This window comes from Caretta caretta, chromosome 9 (genome assembly GCF_965140235.1).
Source record: "Caretta caretta isolate rCarCar2 chromosome 9, rCarCar1.hap1, whole genome shotgun sequence".
In the NCBI taxonomy this organism is placed as follows: Eukaryota; Metazoa; Chordata; order Testudines; family Cheloniidae; genus Caretta; species Caretta caretta.
In genome coordinates this window covers 103,099,077-103,120,010 of record NC_134214.1, presented here as the reverse complement: position 1 = coordinate 103,120,010, position 20,934 = coordinate 103,099,077, and the positions used below count along the sequence as shown (strand labels likewise).

The 20,934-nt window shown below is 50.3% G+C and overlaps 1 protein-coding gene across 8 annotated transcripts in view; it reads right to left on the bottom strand.

The window, feature by feature from the left end:
* Positions 1-20,934, bottom strand: part of NLGN3 (neuroligin 3) — a 120,697-nt gene that overhangs the window by 49,496 nt on the left and 50,267 nt on the right. For 4 of the 8 annotated variants that reach the window (XR_012670061.1, XR_012670062.1, XM_075132623.1 and 1 more), the window contains exons 2-3: positions 14,710-15,435; positions 13,431-13,490 (exon numbers count right to left, since the gene is read on the bottom strand). The exons of 1 other annotated variant lie outside the window; for it this stretch is intronic. Coding sequence is in view for 5 of the 7 variants with exons in the window: in XM_075132623.1 (XP_074988724.1) it covers positions 13,431-13,490; positions 14,710-15,181 (532 nt within the window). In the remaining 2 variants the exon portion in view is untranslated. The remainder of the gene's footprint in view (positions 1-13,430; positions 13,491-14,709; positions 15,436-20,934) is intronic. 3 more of the 8 variants (XM_075132624.1, XM_075132625.1, XM_075132626.1) reach the window with 1 other exon arrangement.

The following is a 20,934-nucleotide window of genomic DNA, read 5'->3' as shown; positions in this document are numbered from 1 at the left end:
AGACAGGGACTGCCTCTCCAGGCTGCCGGCCCCCGCCCACTGAAGTCTGCCCTGGGAACATGTGCTCCTTGGTCTGGGGCCCAGGAGAGGGAGAGAACAGGCCTCTTTAAGCAGGACAGCAGATGAGCTTGTGTGCCCTCCTGCCTTCCCCTTCCCTGCTACATCCTCAGCCTCCCCGTGGCCCACACTTTGCAACTGATTCTTGGACTGATTTGGGGTAAGCTCTGTACCCTGCCCATCGGCAGAAAGCCAGTAACACTAACTCATCATCCTGGTTCCACTAAACCGGTGCCAGTTAGTTTGTAGCCCCAGCCTGACTCTCAAACACCTCTGCCTCCCTTTTCTCTCCCCATCAACCCCCCACCATCCCAGGGGTGTGCATGCTGCTCGGTGGAAGGGGCTGCTCTCCTGCTGGCACTGGGTGGCACCCCCTTATTTTCACTGTACTGCAGGCAGGGTTTGAAGCTGAAGCTCTGTCCTTTCACATCAAACCAATTACAGGCACAATCAGCCACGAACGCCCAAAGCTGCCAAGAAGTTTGTATGCCATCAAACCCCAGAGCCATTGAGACCCCAAGACAGTGTGTGCCCTGAGCCTTGCTTCCCTGGACTGTAATAATGCAAACAGGCATAGATCTGAAACTTGCAAGGGCTGAAAAACTGGCTGAAGGATGTAAACAGAGGGCAGCGGATGGCATGGGGGAAACAGCTGCCAGGAGGACTCCAGTTAGACTGGCCTGATTTAGCATGTTAGCAATCACAGACACAGTGGTGAGCAATATGTGGGTGACATTCCCAGGTGACACTAAATTGAGAGAAAGCCAGAACCTCTGGGAGACCAGAAGCATGATCTAAAGGGGTCAGAGAGGCTGGAAAACCCGAGCAGGAAATAACAGAATGGGATTCCGCTGAGAGAAATGCGGTTAGTGGGTCTGGGAGAAAATAACCTAAAAACTTCCCCAGTGGGAAGGGCAAACTGTAGATACAGCAGAAAGGAATGACAGGAGTAGGGAATTAGAGTGTTATGGAAACAAAGGGCAGGGCAGTTCTGTGCTGCAAATGGAAAGCATGGCCCAGCCCATGAAGTGGGAGCCCCTCTCTATCCCTCTCTGGAGAGACACCCCCCAGGATCCTGTGCTCACCTTCCAAGCCCAGAGCTGGGAAGGAACGGCCCTTCTGTGCATAGTTTTGGTGAGGTCACATAATCTACTAGATGCCCCAAAAGCCACAATTTCATAATTGAGGAAGAAGGTCATAGTGGTTAAAAACCTATCCTGGCTCAGAGGGGAAGTGATGGCAGCTATAAATATATATATAACAAATGGAAGAAAGTGGAAGTCAATAGTAATGAATATAAATCAAAAGCTAGGAACTGTAGAAAACTCATAAGGGAAGCCAAGGGACACAGTGAAAAATCTATGGGCAACAGAATTAAGGACAATAAGAAGGAATCTAAGTATATTAGGAACAAAAAGAATCCTGACAATGGCATTGGTCTACTACTAGATGGAAATGATATAATTACCAATAATAATGCAGAACAGGCAGAAGTATTCAATAAATAATTCAAGAATAATTAAATTAATAGAGGTAAATGGTAAAGGGGATGTAATGCAACATGGGTTTACCAAAAATAAATCACACCAGACTAACTGATTTCCTCCTCTGAAAAAAATCACTGATTTTTTAGATAAGGGAAGGGCAGGAAATCTAATATACTTGGACTCCCGTAAAGCATTTAACATGGTACCACATGGGAAATAATTAGTGCAGTTAAGGAAGATGGGATCAGTACAAGCATTGTAAGTTGAATAAGGAATTGGCTAAAGGTGAGAAGGCAATGGGTTGTGCTGAAAACTGAATTATCAGCCTGGAGGGACATTATTAGTGGAGTCCCTCCAGGATACATCTTGGCACCAATATTATTCAATGTTTTTATTAACGACCTTGGCAAAAAAAGTAGGACTCCGCTGATGAAATTTGCTGATGATAGAAAATTGGGAGGCACCATCAATACAGAGGAAGATCGGAATAATATACAGGAAAAGCTGGATGACCTTGAAGACTGGAATGACAGAAATGGGATGAAATTAAATAGTACAAAATCCAAGGTCACACGCTTAGGGTCTAATAGGAATTTATGCTACAAACTGGGGGCTCATCCATTGGAAGTAACAGAGGAGGAGAGGGACCCTTGTGTGTGGACTGATTACAGATGACTATGAGCCATCAATGAGCTGCATTCAAGAGTTTCAAAGAGCTGGCTGAGGAGCTTGCTGGCCTGTTAATGATTTTGAATAAATCTTGGAACACAGGGAAAGTCCCAGAAGACTCACAGAAAGCTAACATTGTGCCAATAATTAAAAAGGGTAAACAGGATGATCCGGGTAGTTACAGGTCTGTCAGCCTGACATCAATCCTGGGCAAGATAATGGAGTGGCTGATGCAGGACTTGATTAATGAAGAATTAAAGGAGAGTAATATAATCAATGCCAATCAACATGGGTTTCTAGAAAATAGAGCCTGTCAAACTAACTTGGTATCTTTTTTGATGAGATTACAAGTTTGACTGATAAAGGTAAGTGTTAATGTAATATGCGTAGACTTCTGTAAGGCATTTGACTTGGTATCACATGACATGGTGATTAAAATATTAAATCAATATAAAATTAAAATGGCACACATGCAACTGATTAAAAGCTGGTTAACTAATAGGTGTCAATGTAATTATAAAAGATGGTTACTTACCTTTATTGTAACTGTTGTTGTTCTAGATGTGGATGCAGACACGTATTTCATTCAGGAGAGAGCACACCCAACACACCAAAGTTGGAGATTTTGCCTAGCAACACTTATGCCCCATCCCACATATATACCCAGGGGAGAGGCTAAGGCCAGCACTCTGTTCCTTCACACCAAAACCCCAGGTTGGAGTCTTCAATGCAGAGGGGTGGAGGGTGGGTTGCAGAATACATGTCTGCACCCACATCTCAAAGGACAACAGTTACAATATAAGTAGGTAACCGTCTTTTCAAGTTTGTACAGGAAAACACACATAAACTGGTGAATATCCTCCAGCCATCGCAGGGATCTGCCCCAGGTCTGGTTCCAGTCACTATCTTTACAAATGATTTGGATAATGGCACACAGAGTACACTTAAATAGACTCTGATTCCACAAGCAGTTCCAGCAGGTGATGGGCTCAGAGTCTATTTAAACTGTGAAAGCCGAACTGCCTTCTCAAAGTTTGCATCCCTTCTCAGTGCCGTGATGATAGCATAATGTTTAGTGAAGGTATGCAAGGAGTACCATATTCCAGCCCTGCAGATATCCACCACGGAGACATCCCTAAGGAATTCATCCGGTGTCGCTTGAGCTCTTGTCGAATGAGCCCGCAATGACTGCAGAGGTATCAACCAAGCCAGTGTAGAAGGTGTGGTAATGCAGGCAGTTATCCACCTGGAAATGGTCTGAGTAGCAACTGGTTGTCCCTCCAACCACTCAGCGAAGGACAGAGCCAAGGTGACGAACAAAACGGCTCAGTTCTTTCTAACTAAGATGCTAAGCACCAGCTCACATCTGAGCTATATAGCTGCTACTCCTCTGAGCTCGAATGTGCTTTGGGAAAAAATGTAGGTAAGTAAATAACCTGACTGGGCAAAAATGTTGGGTGTGGTCTTAAAGCCTCCTTGAAGGCTTGAGTGTACAGAAAATCTGCCATTAAGGGTTGCAGTTCGCTAACTCTTCTTGGGGGTGGAATGGCGCCTTTTGAGAGAGGAGAGCCCATGAATATGTTGAATGGCAGACCCATCAGTGCCCCACGACCATATTAAGGTCCCACAATGGTGCTCTTACCTTCACTGGTGGAAAATGACAGATAATCCCTTTGAAAAACCTCACCATTATACGGTTTGAGAATACCAAGTTTCCATGAACGGGAAGGTGGAAAGCTGAGATCGCCACCAAGTAAACCCTCCGGGAGCTCAGAGTGAGACCTGAAGATTTCAAATGCAACAAATAAACCAAAATGTCCTGAATCCCTGCTAAATGCAGTACTTCGCATTTGTCTTTATTGAATTTCATCCTATTTATTTCAAACCACTTCTCCAGTTTGTCAAGCTCATTTTGAATTCTAATCCTGTCCTTCCACGTGCTTGCAACCCCCAGCCCCAGCTTGGTATTAGCTGCAAACTTTGTAAGTGTACTCTGTGCCATTATCCAAGTCATTTATGAACAGAACTGGACCCAGGACAGGTCCTTGGCTGAAGGATATCCACCAATTTATGGGTGTTTTCCTATACAAACTTAGCTTGAATCTCTAAGGCCAATGCCATGCGCCTGAGCAGGTCCTGATATGAACTGAAGTCTTCTGGTTCCAGAGAGGATAACTAGGGTATTGCTGCATTATCTGGTGACGAAGAGGAAGACGTAGCTGGGAACAACAGAATCCCTTGAGGAATGACAGCTGACTGTCATAAAGGTTCAGGATGCTTCTTTGCAGAGGGAGCCCGCTAGTGGTTCCGGCAGGGAGTGCACTGAAGACATAGGTGATCTCCCCTACGGTGAGCAGGTGACCATGATTTTGCTGAATGAGGGAATACCCTGGGATTCCATGGAGGTCACTGTGGATGAGGATAGTGCATCAGCACCCAGAAAGAACTAGGCCAGTGTCCCATGTCTCTATTGCAGGAATGGTACCAATCCTGTCATTGACTATGATTTTCGCTGTGTCTTGACAATCTTCAAAAGCAAAATGGGGAAGGGGAGGGAGATGCCTCTAAGCTCATATTTGAGGATCCCTCCAAATAGTTGATGGACATCATTGATAAAAACGTCCAGCATTATCCTTGGCCCAGCCCAATGGTGCCATCGGCACTGAGTGAACAGTCAATATTATCTTGGATACTGGTACCAGCCTCGATCTCATACTCGGTACCAATGCTTCTTTTGGGAACCTAAATGAAGCTGGTCCCAGGCCAGCGATGCAGGCTGCGTCGCAGTGAGCATCAGTAGTGAAGAGTCTCTGCGTGTGCCCAAAGTGCCAAGCAGGAAGTCGACAGCTCCCCTAGCCGAGGGTAAACCACAGTGCACATGATGGTGTTGGCAACAACAATAAGTTTGCTACCAAACCAGGTGGAGCCCAGGATGCCAAGTGTAGTCGGATGCCCAGAATGCCAGTGTAGTCAGCTGGTCCTGAATGAGTGGTGAGTCAGGGATAGACAGGCACAGCAAATCTGCTGTTGGGGTGTAGACTGACAGTGCCACCGTCTCTGCCAAGGGTACTGGACTTAATGGGAACCCAATGAGTCAATGGTATAGGTTTTCCCTGCTCAGTACCGGAAAGCACGTAACCTGAGCACTGGGGAACTCTGGTGCTGGTCCGTATTTTTCTTAAACAGGGAAAACGAGTCTCCTCTACCTCTGGAATGGCCCTGGTCTATTTTATGTGTTCTTTTTCTCAGGGGGCCCAATGAAGGGAAGCAGTCCCCTCGGGGCGAGTAATCCCAGCTTGGTTGAGAAGTCCCATATTGTACTAGCTCCAGTGCTCTTTGAGGTGCCGGACTCTCGACAGCAGTCCTCAGGGCTGAGAAAGGCCTCATGGCCAGATTGAGAAGGTGCTGCTTCAATCGTAAGTCTCTAACCATTCAAGTCCTCTTTTTAAAGGACTGAAAAATAGAACACCTTTCCTTAACGTGTCCTTCTCCATGACATCCAGTGTGGGGATAGCCACCCCAGATGAAGGGCAATGTTTAAACCCCAGGGAGGAGGAGAAACTAGTCAATTACTACTATCACTATCTAACTGCGGCTACTAACTATAACTATACTATCACTATATACAAGAAAATCACAAAAAGCTGTGAAGACAAGTGTAGGGAAAGATCACACTAAGCACTCCAGCACGGGCAGTGAGATGGAACTGAGGGAGGTCAGGGAAGCACTGCCCTTATATAGCCAAGGGAGGGGCATGAGCATACCACATGGGTGCTGCTGGGCAAAATCCTCTGACTTTGGTGCACTGGGCGTACGCACAGCTGAATGGAATACAAGTTCGCAACCACTCAAAGAAGAAACAGGGAATCATCATCAAGCAGGTGCACTTTCAGTGGATCCTGCAGGTATCAGTTCTTGGCCCTTCACTAATTAACATTTTTATCAATGACCTGAAAGAGAACGTAAAGTCATCACTGAAAGTTTGCAGATGACACAAGAACTGGGGAAATGATAAATAATGAAGAGGATAGGTCACTGATAAAAAGTGATCTGGATTGCTTGGTATACTAGATGCAAGCAAACAATATTCATTTTAATATGGCTAAATGTAAACCTATACATCTCAGAGCAAAGAATGTAGACCATAATTACTGGATGGAGGACTCTATCCTGGGAAGCAGTGATTCCGAAAAAGATTTGGGAGTCATGGTTGATAATCAACCATGATAATGAGCTCCTAGTGAGCCACTGTGGCCAAAAGGGCTAATGGGAACTTCGCATGCATAAACAGGGAAATCTCAAGTCGGGGAGAGGTTGTTTTACCTCTGTATTTGGCACTGGTGTGACTGCTACTGGAATATTGTGTCCAGTTCTGGTACCCACAATCCAAGAAGGATGTTGATAAATTAGAGTGGGATCACAGAAGAGCCCTGAGAATGACTGAAGGATTAAAACATCCCTTATAGCAATAGATTCAATGAGCTCAGTCTATTTAGCTTAACAAAGAGAAGGTTAAGGGGTGACTTGATTACAGTCTACAAATACCTACATGGGGAAAAATATTTGATGATGGGCTTGTCTAACACACAACCCAATGGCTGGAAATTCAAGCTAGACAAATTCATGTTAGAAATAAGGTGTAAATTTCCATCAATGAGACTAATTAACCACTGGAACAATTTAGTGGCCGTGGTGGATTCTCCATCACTGGGAATTTTAAAATCAAGATTGGATGTTTTCTTTAAGATATCTTGTAAGAATTACTATTTTGGGGCAGTTCTCTGGCCTGTATTATTCAGGAGGTCAGACTAGATGATTACAATGGTTCCTTCTGGTCTTGGAATCTATCAATCTATGAATACTTTGTCATTTCTGAGTGCCCCATCACCAGAAGCTGGAGACAAATTCAGGTTCTACTCTGAATTCCCGGAGAAACAATGAAGGACCTAGAGAGAGCAGCGTAACCACTGGTTACAGTAATCAGTTACGTAGGACTTGGCTGAATGAAGAGTAAGGGTGGTTACAACAAGGAGCTACAAGTGTGAAGGGTACAGGGACTGGGCAGGGCCCTATGCAATTACTACTAAGAGCAACAAGATTAAGTTCAGCCAAAATTTGGGCTGAGTATCAGGAAACATCCTGCAGTAGTGAAGCATTTGATTGTGGAAACAGCTTCACAGGGGTGTGGTGGCCAGAACCTGACTGAATGGAGCAATCCTGCCCTGCCTCCCAGAATTGGGGTATCACCCAATAGGTTTTACTAGTTACCAGTTTATTTGCATCTAAATACACCAACTCACTTCAGATCCCAAATCCTTAAACCTGACCACAGAAGCTCTAACAGGTCCAATCGAGACAGTCTTCAGGGCCAGACCAGAGCTGCTCACCAGCTTGTTTATTTACATCCCTAGACATGCAACTGACAAAATTAAAGACACTTGGTTCCTCCTTTCCTCAGCTACCAGGAGCCTGTTTCCTCTGCAGGAAACCCTCTGCAGCTATCCCCAAAGCTGCACTGGCTTAATGTTAACCAGCACCAAAGGCTGTGTGGATACTCATTTCAGTTTAGCGTAAGTGTATTAGAAACATGTTTAAGCTTAACCAAAATCAGCTACTCACACCAAAATACCAGTATCCACACAGGGGTTGCACCAGTTTAACTAAACCAGTGCAACTTTGTTGTAGACAAGACCTAAGGTACGGGGAGGATGGCAGCTTTAGGGGATTAGTAACACCAACAGCAGGAGAAGCATAGCACTCTGAGCCCAAGCCGGAGCATGTCCAAAACCAGCCCTATTCTCCTTCAAAACAAGGCAGCCCCAGAGTGGGCTGGCCCCACCTGCTGAGACCAGCTGAAAGCTGTGGCAGGTGCTAGTGTCATGTAGGTTCCAAATGGACCCAGTTTAGGGATGGCTAAGATAAAGCGAAAGTGGGTAGTGGGGTAGGAAAAGAGCTGGCCTGAGAGCAGTGACAGATTAACCCTTCCTTTGCCCCTTTTACCTAGCTACCTAGGGTATCACAGACCCAAAGAGTTAAGGATGGAAAAGGCCTATGAGCGCTGGGACCCACTCAAGGCAGGAACCCGACCCTAGGGACCAGCCCTGCCTGGGCTTTAGCAGGGCTCTTCTGTCCATTCCTTGTGATTCCAGGGACTACTGGGTAGCCACAGAAACCAGAGCCAGGCTGGGGGAATGGGAGGAAGGGAAGGAGACACTGCAGTTCCCAGCACGGCAATCTCCCCATGAGAGGCAGACAGACACGCCCTACCCTTGCTGCATTACAGTTGCCCAGGACACTGGCTCAGCTCTCACCAGCATGCACCAGTGCACCATTTCAATTAAAAATTATTTCAAAAAATCAACTTTCATACAAACTGTCACAAATACAAACAATGGTCCAAGTGCCCTGGGCAGCAATGGGCCACTTGGCCTCCAGGATGCTATTCCATCTGTCTCAGAACCTGGGCTTCAAGCCCATCAGGGCCCCTGCCTCCTGCACTATGACCCCACAAAGGGCCAGCCCTGGGACACTAACAGCAACTCTCCCGAAGGACAGAAATCTCCAAGCGCCTCTTAATTTTAATTAATAGATCTGCACTATGCAAATAAACGGAGGTGACTGCATGCTGGTTGGCACCCCAGCAGAGAGCCATTCAGAACTGCCTGAAGTATGACAACAGCTCCAAGTTTAGCAGCTCTGTGTCCAGCGGGCTTGGGGCCTGGGCTGCTAGGAGGGGAGGCTGCTCATGGAGGCGATTTGTGCAAAAAAGCCAGATGGCTGCGGTGTTAATAAAGGAGTACCAGCGCACACCCCTCACCTCAGGGACCTCCTAGACAAAGGCACAGAGAGAGCACCAGCTGTTTGACTCCCATTGGCAGGAGCATCTTTTGTGTTAGTAAAGAGTCAAACAGATCTATGGAGCTGTACAAATAACTAACCCTGTGGGGCTCTGGTGGCTCCCAAGGAAGAGTGAGGAGTCCGTGGCCATTGAGGGAGGTGTGTCATCCCTCCTGTAGCAGGCAGAGATCTAACTAGGCACCACAAGGGAGCAATAAGAAACAGACCCAATTCATATCAAATCTAGTGAGTTCCTCTACTCAGAGCTCCCCCAGCCCCTTCCACTTTGCTGGTGCAGCTATTTCCAACAGTTTGGTCAGTGGCTGTTTGGTAACACCCACAAATTTGCAGGCCTCAGGGAAGGAGGCAAGAGCTGTTCTAGAATAAAACCACTGCAATTCTCACATAGTCAGGGTGGGAAGTCACCCCCTAGCTGATGCACTTCTGTAACCACTCAGGGGCTTGTCTACACACAAGGGGTCTGGCGCTTTAGCTGTATTGGTCTAGTTAAAGCAGGACAGTCCTCCCAGGATCGTCCTGTACTGGAAGGGAAATAAGCTATAGTGGTATAAGGCACCTTGATATCGGTCAGACTGTGTCCACACTAGGGGTTGTACTGGTAGAATCATATTAGAGCCCTAATCGACCCGGTTCTACTGGCACAAAGTCTGTATGAAGGCCAGACCTTACTTCTCAACTATTCACATCCCCTCAGGGATCATGCTGGGGTTTGGCTCCCAAAGGAAATCAGACTTGGCAGAGGTGGAGACCGCAGAGGGCCTCGGGCAGGGCCTCGGGCAGGGCCTCCTGTAAGCTCACTGCTCCGGGTGGAAGTGGTGTGTGCAGCTCCTTGGTTAAGGTGGAGCACAGCTTTGCATGTAAAGCAAAAATAGAGCCAGCGTGCCCTCCACAGACCACCAGGACTTACAAAGGACAGAATGAACTTCTGGAGGTAGCTGGGATGCCTAAAGCTCCCCAGGTGGCCAGAACTCCCTGACATCGTAGGAGGCCATATTCAAAAATTGGTATGTTAGGGAGAAGGATCATTGCATGCTGCTGTTTATTAGCAGGGGCTCATGAACACCCCAAAGAACTCCTCTTTCAAAATGGCTGCTGGCTCCTGTTACTCTCCCTGGAAGCAAGACTAAGGCTGAGTCCTTTTTCAAAATAGTCACCATTTCCCATTGGTTCCAGTGAGAATGAAGCCAAGCCACCCTGAGGGAAAGAGAAGGGGACACCTTGGGTACAGCTTGACTTCCCTTCCACTGGAAACAAGAGGGAGACCACTTTGTTCTTCGGGATACCCACTGGCCCCTGCTGAAGGAGACACTTGCAGTGAGGACTGTTACCCCTAACACTGCACACAGGTATACTGACCAGGGAGTGTGTCTGAGGTGTGTGCACACAGGGGAATGCGAGGAATAGCCAGGCTGTGCGTGTGTACAGGGGAATATGGAGGAGCGTGGGGAACTGGTCAGGGTGCTCTGGCTGCTCCAGAGTGGGGTGACCCAAGTGTACAGGTTAATATGGACATAAATAAAAAGTTAAAATAAAATACTGATTTGAAGTTGACCCTTCCTATCTTCTGATCATTAGAAATATCACACAGGAACCTGCTCCTTGGGTTTCTTTTCTTGTTTACCATTCACATATGAAATTTTAATAACTTTAAAGTACATGGAAATTCAAAGACAAAAATCCACGTTCTACTGAAGTTAAGGCTGAGTAAATAGCAGTAACTTATGTAAAAACATTCCAGAATGTTACACCTATCCCAAAACCAAGAATTACTAACCCAGGAAGCTGAAAGTCAAGGTTGAATGTAAAAGCAATCGAAACATGCTTAGAAATGGATCTTTTTCATTTTTAACCTCTCATGGCCTTCCTACAAGGCACAGGTAAAGTTGCTTGGGTGCCTTAACTGTGCGTTTCCATTTCTTATGCATTTGGATTACTTTTATATTTAACCAGAACTCTGAATATTCCTGTTAGGAACACTTGGGTGGGGATAATCACTGATGTGTACTAGGCACCTTCACTATCCTCCTACAGGAGAGGCTGAGCCTCCTCTAACCAGAGCCAACCCCTCTAGGCAGCCTCTAGGTCCCTCCTCTGCAGATGGAACATACCCAGGAATCAGCAATGGACAGCACAGAAATCCCTACCACAGGCAGAAGTGGTGGGAGGGGGGAACCAGGCTGCATCTCTCCCCTAAGATCATTTATTAATGGCATGTAATAAACATCCCCCCTCGCCACACCCCCTGCACACCCAGTAACCAGCTGAAGTGCCGGCTTCCCCTCCCAAAGCAAGGGGTCTGTGAAGCCCTGGCAGCCAATGGCAGGCTGGGAGAAGAGGGCTGGGGAGCTCTCTCAGAGGAAGTGCTTTGAAGTGGCTCATGAAGGGCCAGCTGCTGGCACAGCATGAGAGGGAGCAGCCCACTCCGGAGGCAGCGTGTGGAGACTCCCTGATGCGCTGGCCCTTTCGGGGCAGCCTTGGCACTCACAGAGAGATGGCGTGTGAGTAGCCAGACAGCAACAGGGAAAGCAAAGCAAAGAAACCAAACAACAGAACTCAGGGAAATCTCTGGAAGGAAAGAGAATTCTCGTCAAACCTCCAAGCTGTGCCGCACTGCGCCAGGCCTTGGACACCAAGCGGAATGCACAGAGAAGAGAACAGAAGGACATAGGACCCCAGGCCATGACAAACCCTCCCAGGGCAAGCAGCCCAAGGGCCCAGCTACACGAAGTGCTCCAGAGCCTGGGCCACACAACTACTTGAGAGCCACTGGGCTGGACCCCACTATGTGTGCTTGTGTGTGGCCAGAGTGGCAGTCCATCCACATTGGGGCTTCTCCTCTCTCCCCACATGTAGCCTTTCAGAAGAGCTTGACTGCCCCACTGCCCCTTTGGGGGAGAAGGGGAACCCTTGTCCTGGATATGTAAGTTCTGGGCCCTTGCCTCACCACCCCAGTGCAGTGCACACAGATGCGTGCAAGGGACAGAGGAGGTACTCAAGGCCACTGGGACAGAGCTGGGTCTGTATTGCTGGTGTGCATAGAAAGCTGCTTTCTGGGGAAAACCCAAGTATGATTCTAGAGCACATTTCCCATCTTCTCCCACAATCCTGTCGGTCTCCAGCAGCTGCTCTCCTTCCTGCACACCGGGGTCTGTAACAGTGATGCAGGATCATGCTTTCTCAAGCAAATCTGTTCCCAGAGAGGACTGTGATGTCTCAGATTTTGATATCAGGTGGGGACTGCACACAGGACTCCAAAGAAAAGATCCTGCTTTGTCCCTGCCTTGGGGCTGGAGACTCCAAGGTGGGGCTGTGGAACGTAGGCTAGAAGCAGAATAGTTTCTGAACTGGAACTGTTTCGCAGCTTCCCAGGAGGCAGCCATGTGTGCAGGGATCCCAGGGGCAGTAAAGAACGGCTTATTAAAGGGGCTACAGAGCAGGTTTCCATGTGTGCCAGACAACCCAGGAGTAGGGCCATCAGGGGCCAGCATAATGGGAAAGGAGAGGCGTGTGTGTGCATGTGCACACAGAGGTGGCATGCCTGACTGAGGGAGCCACATGGGGTGGAGGCACAATTCCACAGCCAGACGGATTTACATATTTGTACAGGGAGACACAGGAAATTAATGCAGCCAGAGGGCAAAGCTTTCACACACGGTCCCAGTTCCCACAGCAACCAGAACTCTACTAGGTCTGTTCACAATGGGGCTGTGCACACCCATGTACACAAACATGCCCACTGGTGGTGTACATTTCAGTGGGACCTTTGACTAGGTGTCCCCAGCTCAGAGAGACCAAGTGAAAGGTGCTTTTGCTTGCCTTTGCTGCCGTAGGATGAAAGAATGGGATGTTTTGCATTTAAATGTTAAAGAAGGTGAGAGCACTTCTTCCCTGACAGCAGCACTCCCAGGCCTTGGGAGCTGGGACCTGCTGGAGGCTTTGGGTGAATGGGGTGTGAAGTCCATATTTCCCCATCTCCCATACACCCTCAATGGGAGCCTGCTGCACTGGCTTCAGCATGTGAAAGCAGCTGTTCTGAAAGGCTTGGAAACACACCTGGTCCTGCCCTGATTCAAACCCAGATCCTCCCACTGAGGAGCCCAGCCTGGCCCTGGAAAGGGAGGAGCATGTAGCAGGAGCATCCCGAAGGTTCCTCTGAGCAGAGGATGGACGGACAGACAGACAGTATTGCAGGCTGCATGGAGGGCCCACCGTCTCAATCACATGGCACGAGAGGAAGGCTGAAGAAATATGCCGCAGGCCTGGAGAGAATGGACAGGTGCCCCCTCCCACACTCTCTCTCTCTCTCTCTCTCTCTGTCCTCTCTCTGTGCCTCTCTGTCAGGTCCGGCTTGCTACATACCTCCTTTCCTACATATTTTCTTGTTGGGCTTTCGGGCGCATTCCTTGGAAATCCGTTTTACTGTAAAATGAATAAAAGACTACAAAATAACAGGAGGCTCCACCGGCTGGAGTGGGCATGCAATTACAACCACACTGCCCACCCTCCCGCCACCCCCTCTTGGGACCGCGGGACGTGGAGCACCGCTGTGGGAGGAAAACTCTGGGGCCAAGTGTACTGGGATGGAAGGAAGTTATGGTGCTGTTCCCTGCAGCTTGGAACCCCCAAGGGAAGAGAAGCAGAGTGGCTGGGGCTCCAGAGCAGCTGTCTTCCCACAAAACTGCTCAGGATATGGCAGGCTGTCCCCCCTCCCATTCTCTTCCATCATAGGCTCTTGTGTTATCGAGAGATTCTTGCAGCTGGCACAGCCCGTGGGATCCCACAACTCCCCCTTGTGGTGAGGCTGCCACGGGCCTGAGGAAAGGGTGCTGCCTTCTGGGCACTGCTACTTACAATTCAGCTGGAATCCCCTATAAGAGAAAAAGATTAGAGAGAGAAGAGGCACCCTGAGGCACTCAGCCTCACCACAAGGGGCTGGGTCCACAGTGCTCCAGCCCCCACCCAACTCCACGCACTTAGCCCCGGCTGGTCCCAGCGAAGCACATATGCTACTGCATTGTGCCGTGCATGCAGACATCTCCCCTGACCTCCAGCAGAGCATGGCACCACAGAGAGGAGCCAGCCCAGCTCTCCTTGGTCCCTTTCCAGTCAAGAGTGGCGGGTGATCCCATCCCAGCAAGAGAGAGAGTGTTCCTCCCAGCCAGCTGCAGCAACCCACGCCCCAGAACTAGCGCAAGAACCTGAGGGTGGGGAGGGTGGCGAGGGAACATAAACCCAAACCAGCTCAAGACGGAGCCTGGCACTCGGCGCCTCGGGAACCCAAACCAGCTCGTCACTCTGTGGACCTGCGGTCAGAGAGTCCCTTTCAGTTTTGGCAACACAAAAGAGGAACCCGTGACAATGCCATGGAGGGGAAGAGAGAGAGCTGTGGGGGGGAGGGGAGAAGAGAGAGCACAAGAGACAGAGAGAGAGGAAAAACAGCTGGAAGGCAGAGGGCAAGCTGAGTGGCCAGAAAAAGCTTTTCCACAGACCGACAGCATGCTGCAGGTTCCACAAGCACATGCTTCAAACACAACATCCAGGTGAGACCAACCAGAGCTGAGAAGGAGCAGAATAACTCTGGGACCCCCCACCCACCCAGAGAGTGCACGTCTCCTCCTGGCACCCTGGGCGGACTCACCATCCTCGGTGGGAATGTAAATGTTGAGGTACAGGCAATCCTCATTGGGATCCTGAATGTACGTGGCAACTATATCCAGATTGGAGGTGAACCAGATGGGCAGCATGATTTCCGGGACTGCACTGTGGATGTTCTGAGGGCAGACTGGTGAGAAGTGGGTAGCATTCCTTATTCCAGACCAGGAGGAGGGTGGCTCAGGGGGCATGAATCTCTTCTCCCCAGTGGGAGGGGCTGCATAAGGCACCCCCAGATATTGATCCACAGGACCCAGAATCTCGCTAGGCAGTGGAACCCGGACCCCTCGTAACTTCCCATAGTGCGTGTTGACAGTCGGGGAGTAGACCTGGCCATCCATCTGTACAATGGCCAAGCTTAGAACCCAGAGCACGAGGCAAAGGTCCCGGCCTGCAGCCAACTCAGGCACTTGGAGAACAGGGGACAAGGACGGGTTTCTCTGAAGTATCAGCCACATTGTCTGCGATGAGCAGCACCACCATCCAAGCCTTAAGCACTCTCCTGAGGGCTCAGAGGAACCCCATCACGGCAGGCTGCTGCTATCTGTCACGCAGAGCCAGACACCAAGGGAGGACAGAAACTGGAACACAAACCCAGAAACGAACTGGAAACAGTGAGCCAGGGAGATTGGGGAGTGTTCCTCTTCAGAGCCCCCAGCCTGCCTGCTGCTGTTCACCGTCAGACAGAGCAGCCCTGACGGGATTGACGGCTCTGTGGAGAGAGGGGGAGAGGAATTAACAGACATGCACTCTCTCACTGGTGAGAACAGCAGCTCTACCTGACTGAGAAAATCTGCAGCACAAAGGGACCTTGGAACCCACCAGCACATCCCCAGCCCCCTGATTCCAGAGCCTGGCAGAGGTGGGGGAGAGATTTTAATACCTCACCAGAATGCTCCTCACCTCCAGCCTTAGAGAGAGAAAAGAGCCCCTGGATAATCCACTGCTGCTGCCTCCCAGTTACCAGCCAGCCCTACAGTCTGGTCATGCTAAGTGGTGCCAGCTGCAGAGGAGGACAAGAGATTCCTGGAGATCTGGGGGAAAAGGGGATCGGAGGCCTTGTAGAGGTGGGGTGTTCAGACTCCAGAGCAGGAGGTATGTGTGTGTGAACTGCAGAAGCATGGGTCCAGCACCCGGCTTGAGACACCCAGAGCAGACAGATGATACTAAGGAAAAGGGGATTCAACCACAAACTGGGGAAGCAGCTTGCACACCAGCTACTGGCTTAAGGCTGGGGCAAGGTTCACAGAGAGACAGCCCATGCTAATGGTATCCCGGGGCTGCAGGGGAAGCGAGAAGGCCTGCGTGTAGGGAAAGGACACCACCAGAGAAGAAAGATGAACCACCTCTTCCCCTCTCCTCGGAGTCCAGGTCTGAGGAGCACACTAGCAAGAACGTGACTAGAGCAAGAGGCTGCCAGACTTCAGGAATAGTCAACAGGCCAAGAGAGCACCTAGTGCTTCGAGCTTGGGATGGGGAATCAGTACTGCTTGGTTCCATACTCAACTCTGCTCCCCATTCCCTTCACAACTTGAGAAAATGACTTGCTTTCCCTTCCTGGAAAGAACAATACAGAGCCGGGTTCTCCTGAGAGCAGCTTGAAACCCTGAGATGAAGTGCATGACCATTGACCAAACTAAGTCAAAGCCCCATGGAGCTTTGCAATGAGGCCAAAGGTGAAATGGAAAAACTGCTTGAAAAGTTTGTTACATATATTGCTGAATGCTGCGGGGCAATTACCAGATAAGGATTGGAACTTTATAAAAGTTTGTGAAGCTGACTCGTCAACAGATATACTGGGAAACCAGCTCTCACAGACAGGACAATTAACCAGGAATGTAAATTGCTTTATTGCTAATTACCAGAAAACTGATGTTGTCAGCTCTCACAAGCAAAATGGTATTGATCAAAACATGGGAAAAAATGGTTACTCACCTTCTCGTAACTGTTGTTCTTCGAGATGTGCTGTTCATGTCCATTTCAATCAGGTGTGTGCGTGTGCACGGCAGCTGGAAGATTTTTCCCCTAGCAGTATCTGTCGGGTTGGCCAGGCGCCCCTTGGAGTGGCGCCATCATGGTGCCCAATATAGAGCCCCACCAACCCGCCACCCCCTCAGTTCCTTCTTGCCAGCTACTCTGACAGAGGGGAAGGAGGGTGGGTATTGGAATGGACATGAACAACACACCTCGAAGAACAACAGTTACGAGAAGGTGAGTAGCTGTTTTTTCTTCTTCGAGAGCTTGTTCATGCCATTCTCCCATCAGGGGACTCCCAAGCCTAAATTCAGGAGGCAGGGTCGGAGTTCAAGTGTCCACTGACTGGAGCACCGCTCTGCCAAACATCGCACAGTCTCTGGCCTGCTGGGTAATTGCATAATGCGTGATGGAAGTATGTATGGAGGACCTCGTCGCCGCTCTGCATATTTCCCAGGTCAGGACTTGCGCCAGGAATGCTGCTGATGAAACTTGCGCCCTAGTGGAGTGCGCTGTGAGCAGAGGAGCAGGCACCTCTGCCAGGCTATAGCATTCATGGATGCAGGACATGATCCATGAGGAAATTCGTTGGGAGAAGACTGGAAGACCCTTCATCCTGTCTGCCACGGCCACAAACAATTGAATGGACTTCCTAAACAATTTCTTTCTTTCAATGTAAAAGGCTAGCGCTCTGCGGACATCCAGTGCGTGGAGCCTCTGCTCCCTGCCACTCGAGTGTGGCTTAGGAAAGAACACTGGGAGGAAGATGTCCTGGTTGATGTGAAACTGGGAGACAACCTTCGGGAGAAAAGCTGGATATGGCCTGAGCTGAACCTTGTCCTTATAGATCACAGTGTAAGGGGGCTCTGAAGTCAGGGCCTTGAGCTCAGACACCCTCCTCGCTGAGGTTATCGCCACCAGAAATGCCACCATGACAGGTAGAGTAGGGCACACGTCACCAGCGGTTCAAAGGGCAGACCCATCAATTTGGAAAGGACCAGATTGAGGTCCCAGGTCAGGGTCAGTTGCTGGATGTGCAGATATAGCCTGTTGAGACCTTTCAAGAAACGGCTGACCCTAGGGTTGGAAAACACCAACCGGTCTTCTGAACCTGGATCAGGGGTGGGCAAACTACAGCCCGGGGGCCACATCCAGCCCTCCAGCTTCCGCCAGGGAGTGGGGTCCGGGGCTTGTCCCACTCTGGCGCTCCAGCTGGGGAGTGGGATGAGGGGCTTGCCCTCCTCCATGCGGCTCCCGGAAGCAGTGGGATGTCCCCCCCCGGCTCCTTCACATAGGTGCAGCCAAGGGGCTCCGCATGCTTCCCCCACAGCTCCCCTTGGCTGGGAACCATGGCCAATGGGAGCTGCAGGGGCGGCACCTGAGGACAGGGCAGCACCAAGCTGCCTGGCCACACCTCCGCGTAGGAGCCCAAGGGGGAACATGCTGCTGCTTCTGGGAGCTGCTTGAGGTAAGCGCCGCCTGGAGCCTGAGCCCCTGACCCCTTCCTGAACCCCAACCCCATATCCCAGCCCTGATCCTGCTCCTGCCCTCTGAACCTCTCGGTCCCAGCCCGGAGCACCCTCCTGCACCCCAACCCCTCATCCCCAGCTCCACGCCAGAGCCCGCACTGCCAGCTGGAGCCCTCATCTTCCCCCTGCCCCACACCCCAACCCCCTGCCCCAGCCTAGAGCCACCTCCTACTCCCTGAACTCCTCACCTGGCCCTACCCCAGAGCCCTCACCTCCTCCCACACCCCAACCCCCAATTTCGTGAGCATTCATGGCCCTCCATACAATTTCCATACCCAGATGTGGCCCTCAGGCCAAAAAGTTTGCCCACCCCTGGCCTGGATGGAAGGCAGAGATGGTGGCCAAGTGAACCCTTATTAACGACATGGACAGTCCCTGCTGCTTGAGATAGAGAAGGTAGTCCAGTATGAGTGGTACAGAGGCGAGCATCGGGGACAAGTGATGCTGCGCCAACCAAAATGATAATCTCTTCCACTTGGCAAGGAAGATTGCCCTGCTGGAGGGTTTCCTACTGTCAAAGAGGACTTGTCTAACCAGGTCTGAGCAGGAGAGCTCTGTGGGGTTCATCCATGGAGCTTCCATGCCATGAGGTGCAATGACTCAAGGTTCGAGTGTTGGAGATGCCTGGGATCCTGAATTAGTAAATTTGGGAAGAGTGCCAAGGTAACTGGGGCTTCCACAGACATCTCCAGGAGAGATATGTACCAGTGTTGGCAGGGCCCAATTGGAGCTATCGATATCACTGAAGCCTCTTCCTGCTGTATCTTGAGGAGTACCTTGTGAACAAGAGGGATGCGTGGGAACACGTAGAGATGAGGGCCTCCCCATGGGAGGACAAACGCGTCTGCGATTTAGCCCGGGCTGTGGTTCAGGAAGGAGCAAAACTGTTGGCTCTTCCTGTTGTGTCATGAATAGGTCCATCTGGGGAAAGTCCCACCGTTGGAAGATGGAGTTTGTGATGTCCGGGCATAGGGACAACTCATGGCCATGAAAGGACCTGCTGAGACAATTTGCCACCTCATTCTGTACTCCAGGGAGGTACGATACTTGCAGGAGTATTGAATGAGCTACACAAAGGTCCCACAGCGTGAGGGCTTTGTGGCACAGGGGAGAGGAGCATGCATCCCCGTTTGTAGAATGGGATATAGAACATCGCCGTAGTGTTGTCTGTCATGACTGATATACATCTCCCTGTCAACTGGGCTCAGAAAGTCTAGCATGCCAGACGCACCGCTCTCAGCTCTCTGACACTGGTGTGGAGAGCGAGTTCCACCTGAGACCAGAAGCCTTGTGTCTTGAAGTCTCCAGATGTGCCCAGAGCTGACGCATCCATCACTAGTGAGAGAAATGGTTGAGGACTGCTGAAGGGGATCCCTGCACTCACTACCTGTGTGTCGAGCCACCACTGGAGGGAGTCGAGGACTGGGCAAGGCAGAGTCACGACCCTGTCCAAACTGTCCTGTGCTGACCAATACACCGAGGCTAGCCACAATTGGAGCGGCCGGAGTCTGAGCCTTGCATGTTGCACCACATAGGTACAAGAGGCCATATGTCCTAGAAGCTTCAGGCAATTCTTTGGTGGTGGGAAACTGCCTGAGACTTCAAATGATGTCACCCAGGGCTCGAAACCTTGCTTCCAGGAGGTATGCCCTGGTCTGTGTCAGGTCCAGTACCGCCCCTATGAACTCTGTCTGCTGAACAGGGGACAGAATCGATTTCCCCACGTTCAGGAGAAGACCCAGTTCATTGAAAGACGTTCTTATGAAGTCGACTTGTGGCTCCACTTGTGCCCTGCGGCGGCCCTTGCTCAGCCAGTCGTTGAGCTACGGGAACACCTGTACCTGGCGCCTGTGTAGGAATGCGGCCACGACTGCCAGGCACTTGGTAAACACACAAGGCAGGTACTGCAGACATGCCAAATGGGAGGACTGTGAACTGATAGTGGCTGCTGCTCACCACAAGCCTGAGGTACCTTCTGTGGGACGGTGTAATTGCTATATAAAAGTATCCGTCCTTCAAGTTGAGAGCGGCATAGCAGTCCCCTGGATCCAAGGAAGGGATGATGAAGGCCAAAGAGACTATGTGGAACTTCAGTTTCCTCATTAACTTGTTGAGCTCTCGAGGTCTAGGATGAGCCTGAGGCTGCCTTTGGCTTTCGGTATTAGGAAATATGAACTGCTTCCACAGCCTGCAGCGAAAGAAGCGAGTGCACCTCCTGTGTGAGGAGTTGCTCCTGAGAAGCATCCCTGAAGAGGGACAGGGAAGGGGGGTGGACGGGCAGAAAACTGGAAGGAGTATCCCTTCTCTACCATGTGGAGCACCCAGCAGTCCGATGTGATATGGGCCCACGCAGGGTAGAAAGGGGATAGTTGGGACGAGAAGATAAGGCGGGTCGGATCCAGTTCAAGTTCTAGTGTGCCATCCTTGTTCGCCCCTTCAAAAGGCCTACTTCTAGCTAGATAAAGGTTTGGACGGGCCAGAACCCTAGCCTGAGGATGGATGCCGCCTCTTCCTGCCGCTCCTGCTTCTCCTTCATGAGCGATCCTGCCAGTTCTGCAGTTGGTAGAAATGCGGAGGAGCTTGCGGCCTAAAATGCTTCTGCGCATGGCGGGGGTGTGGAAGCCCAGCAATATTTTAGGGAGGCGCTTGAGTCTTTTAGGCTACGTAGCCTTTTATCCATCTTATCGGAAAATAGAGTCCCCTCAGAG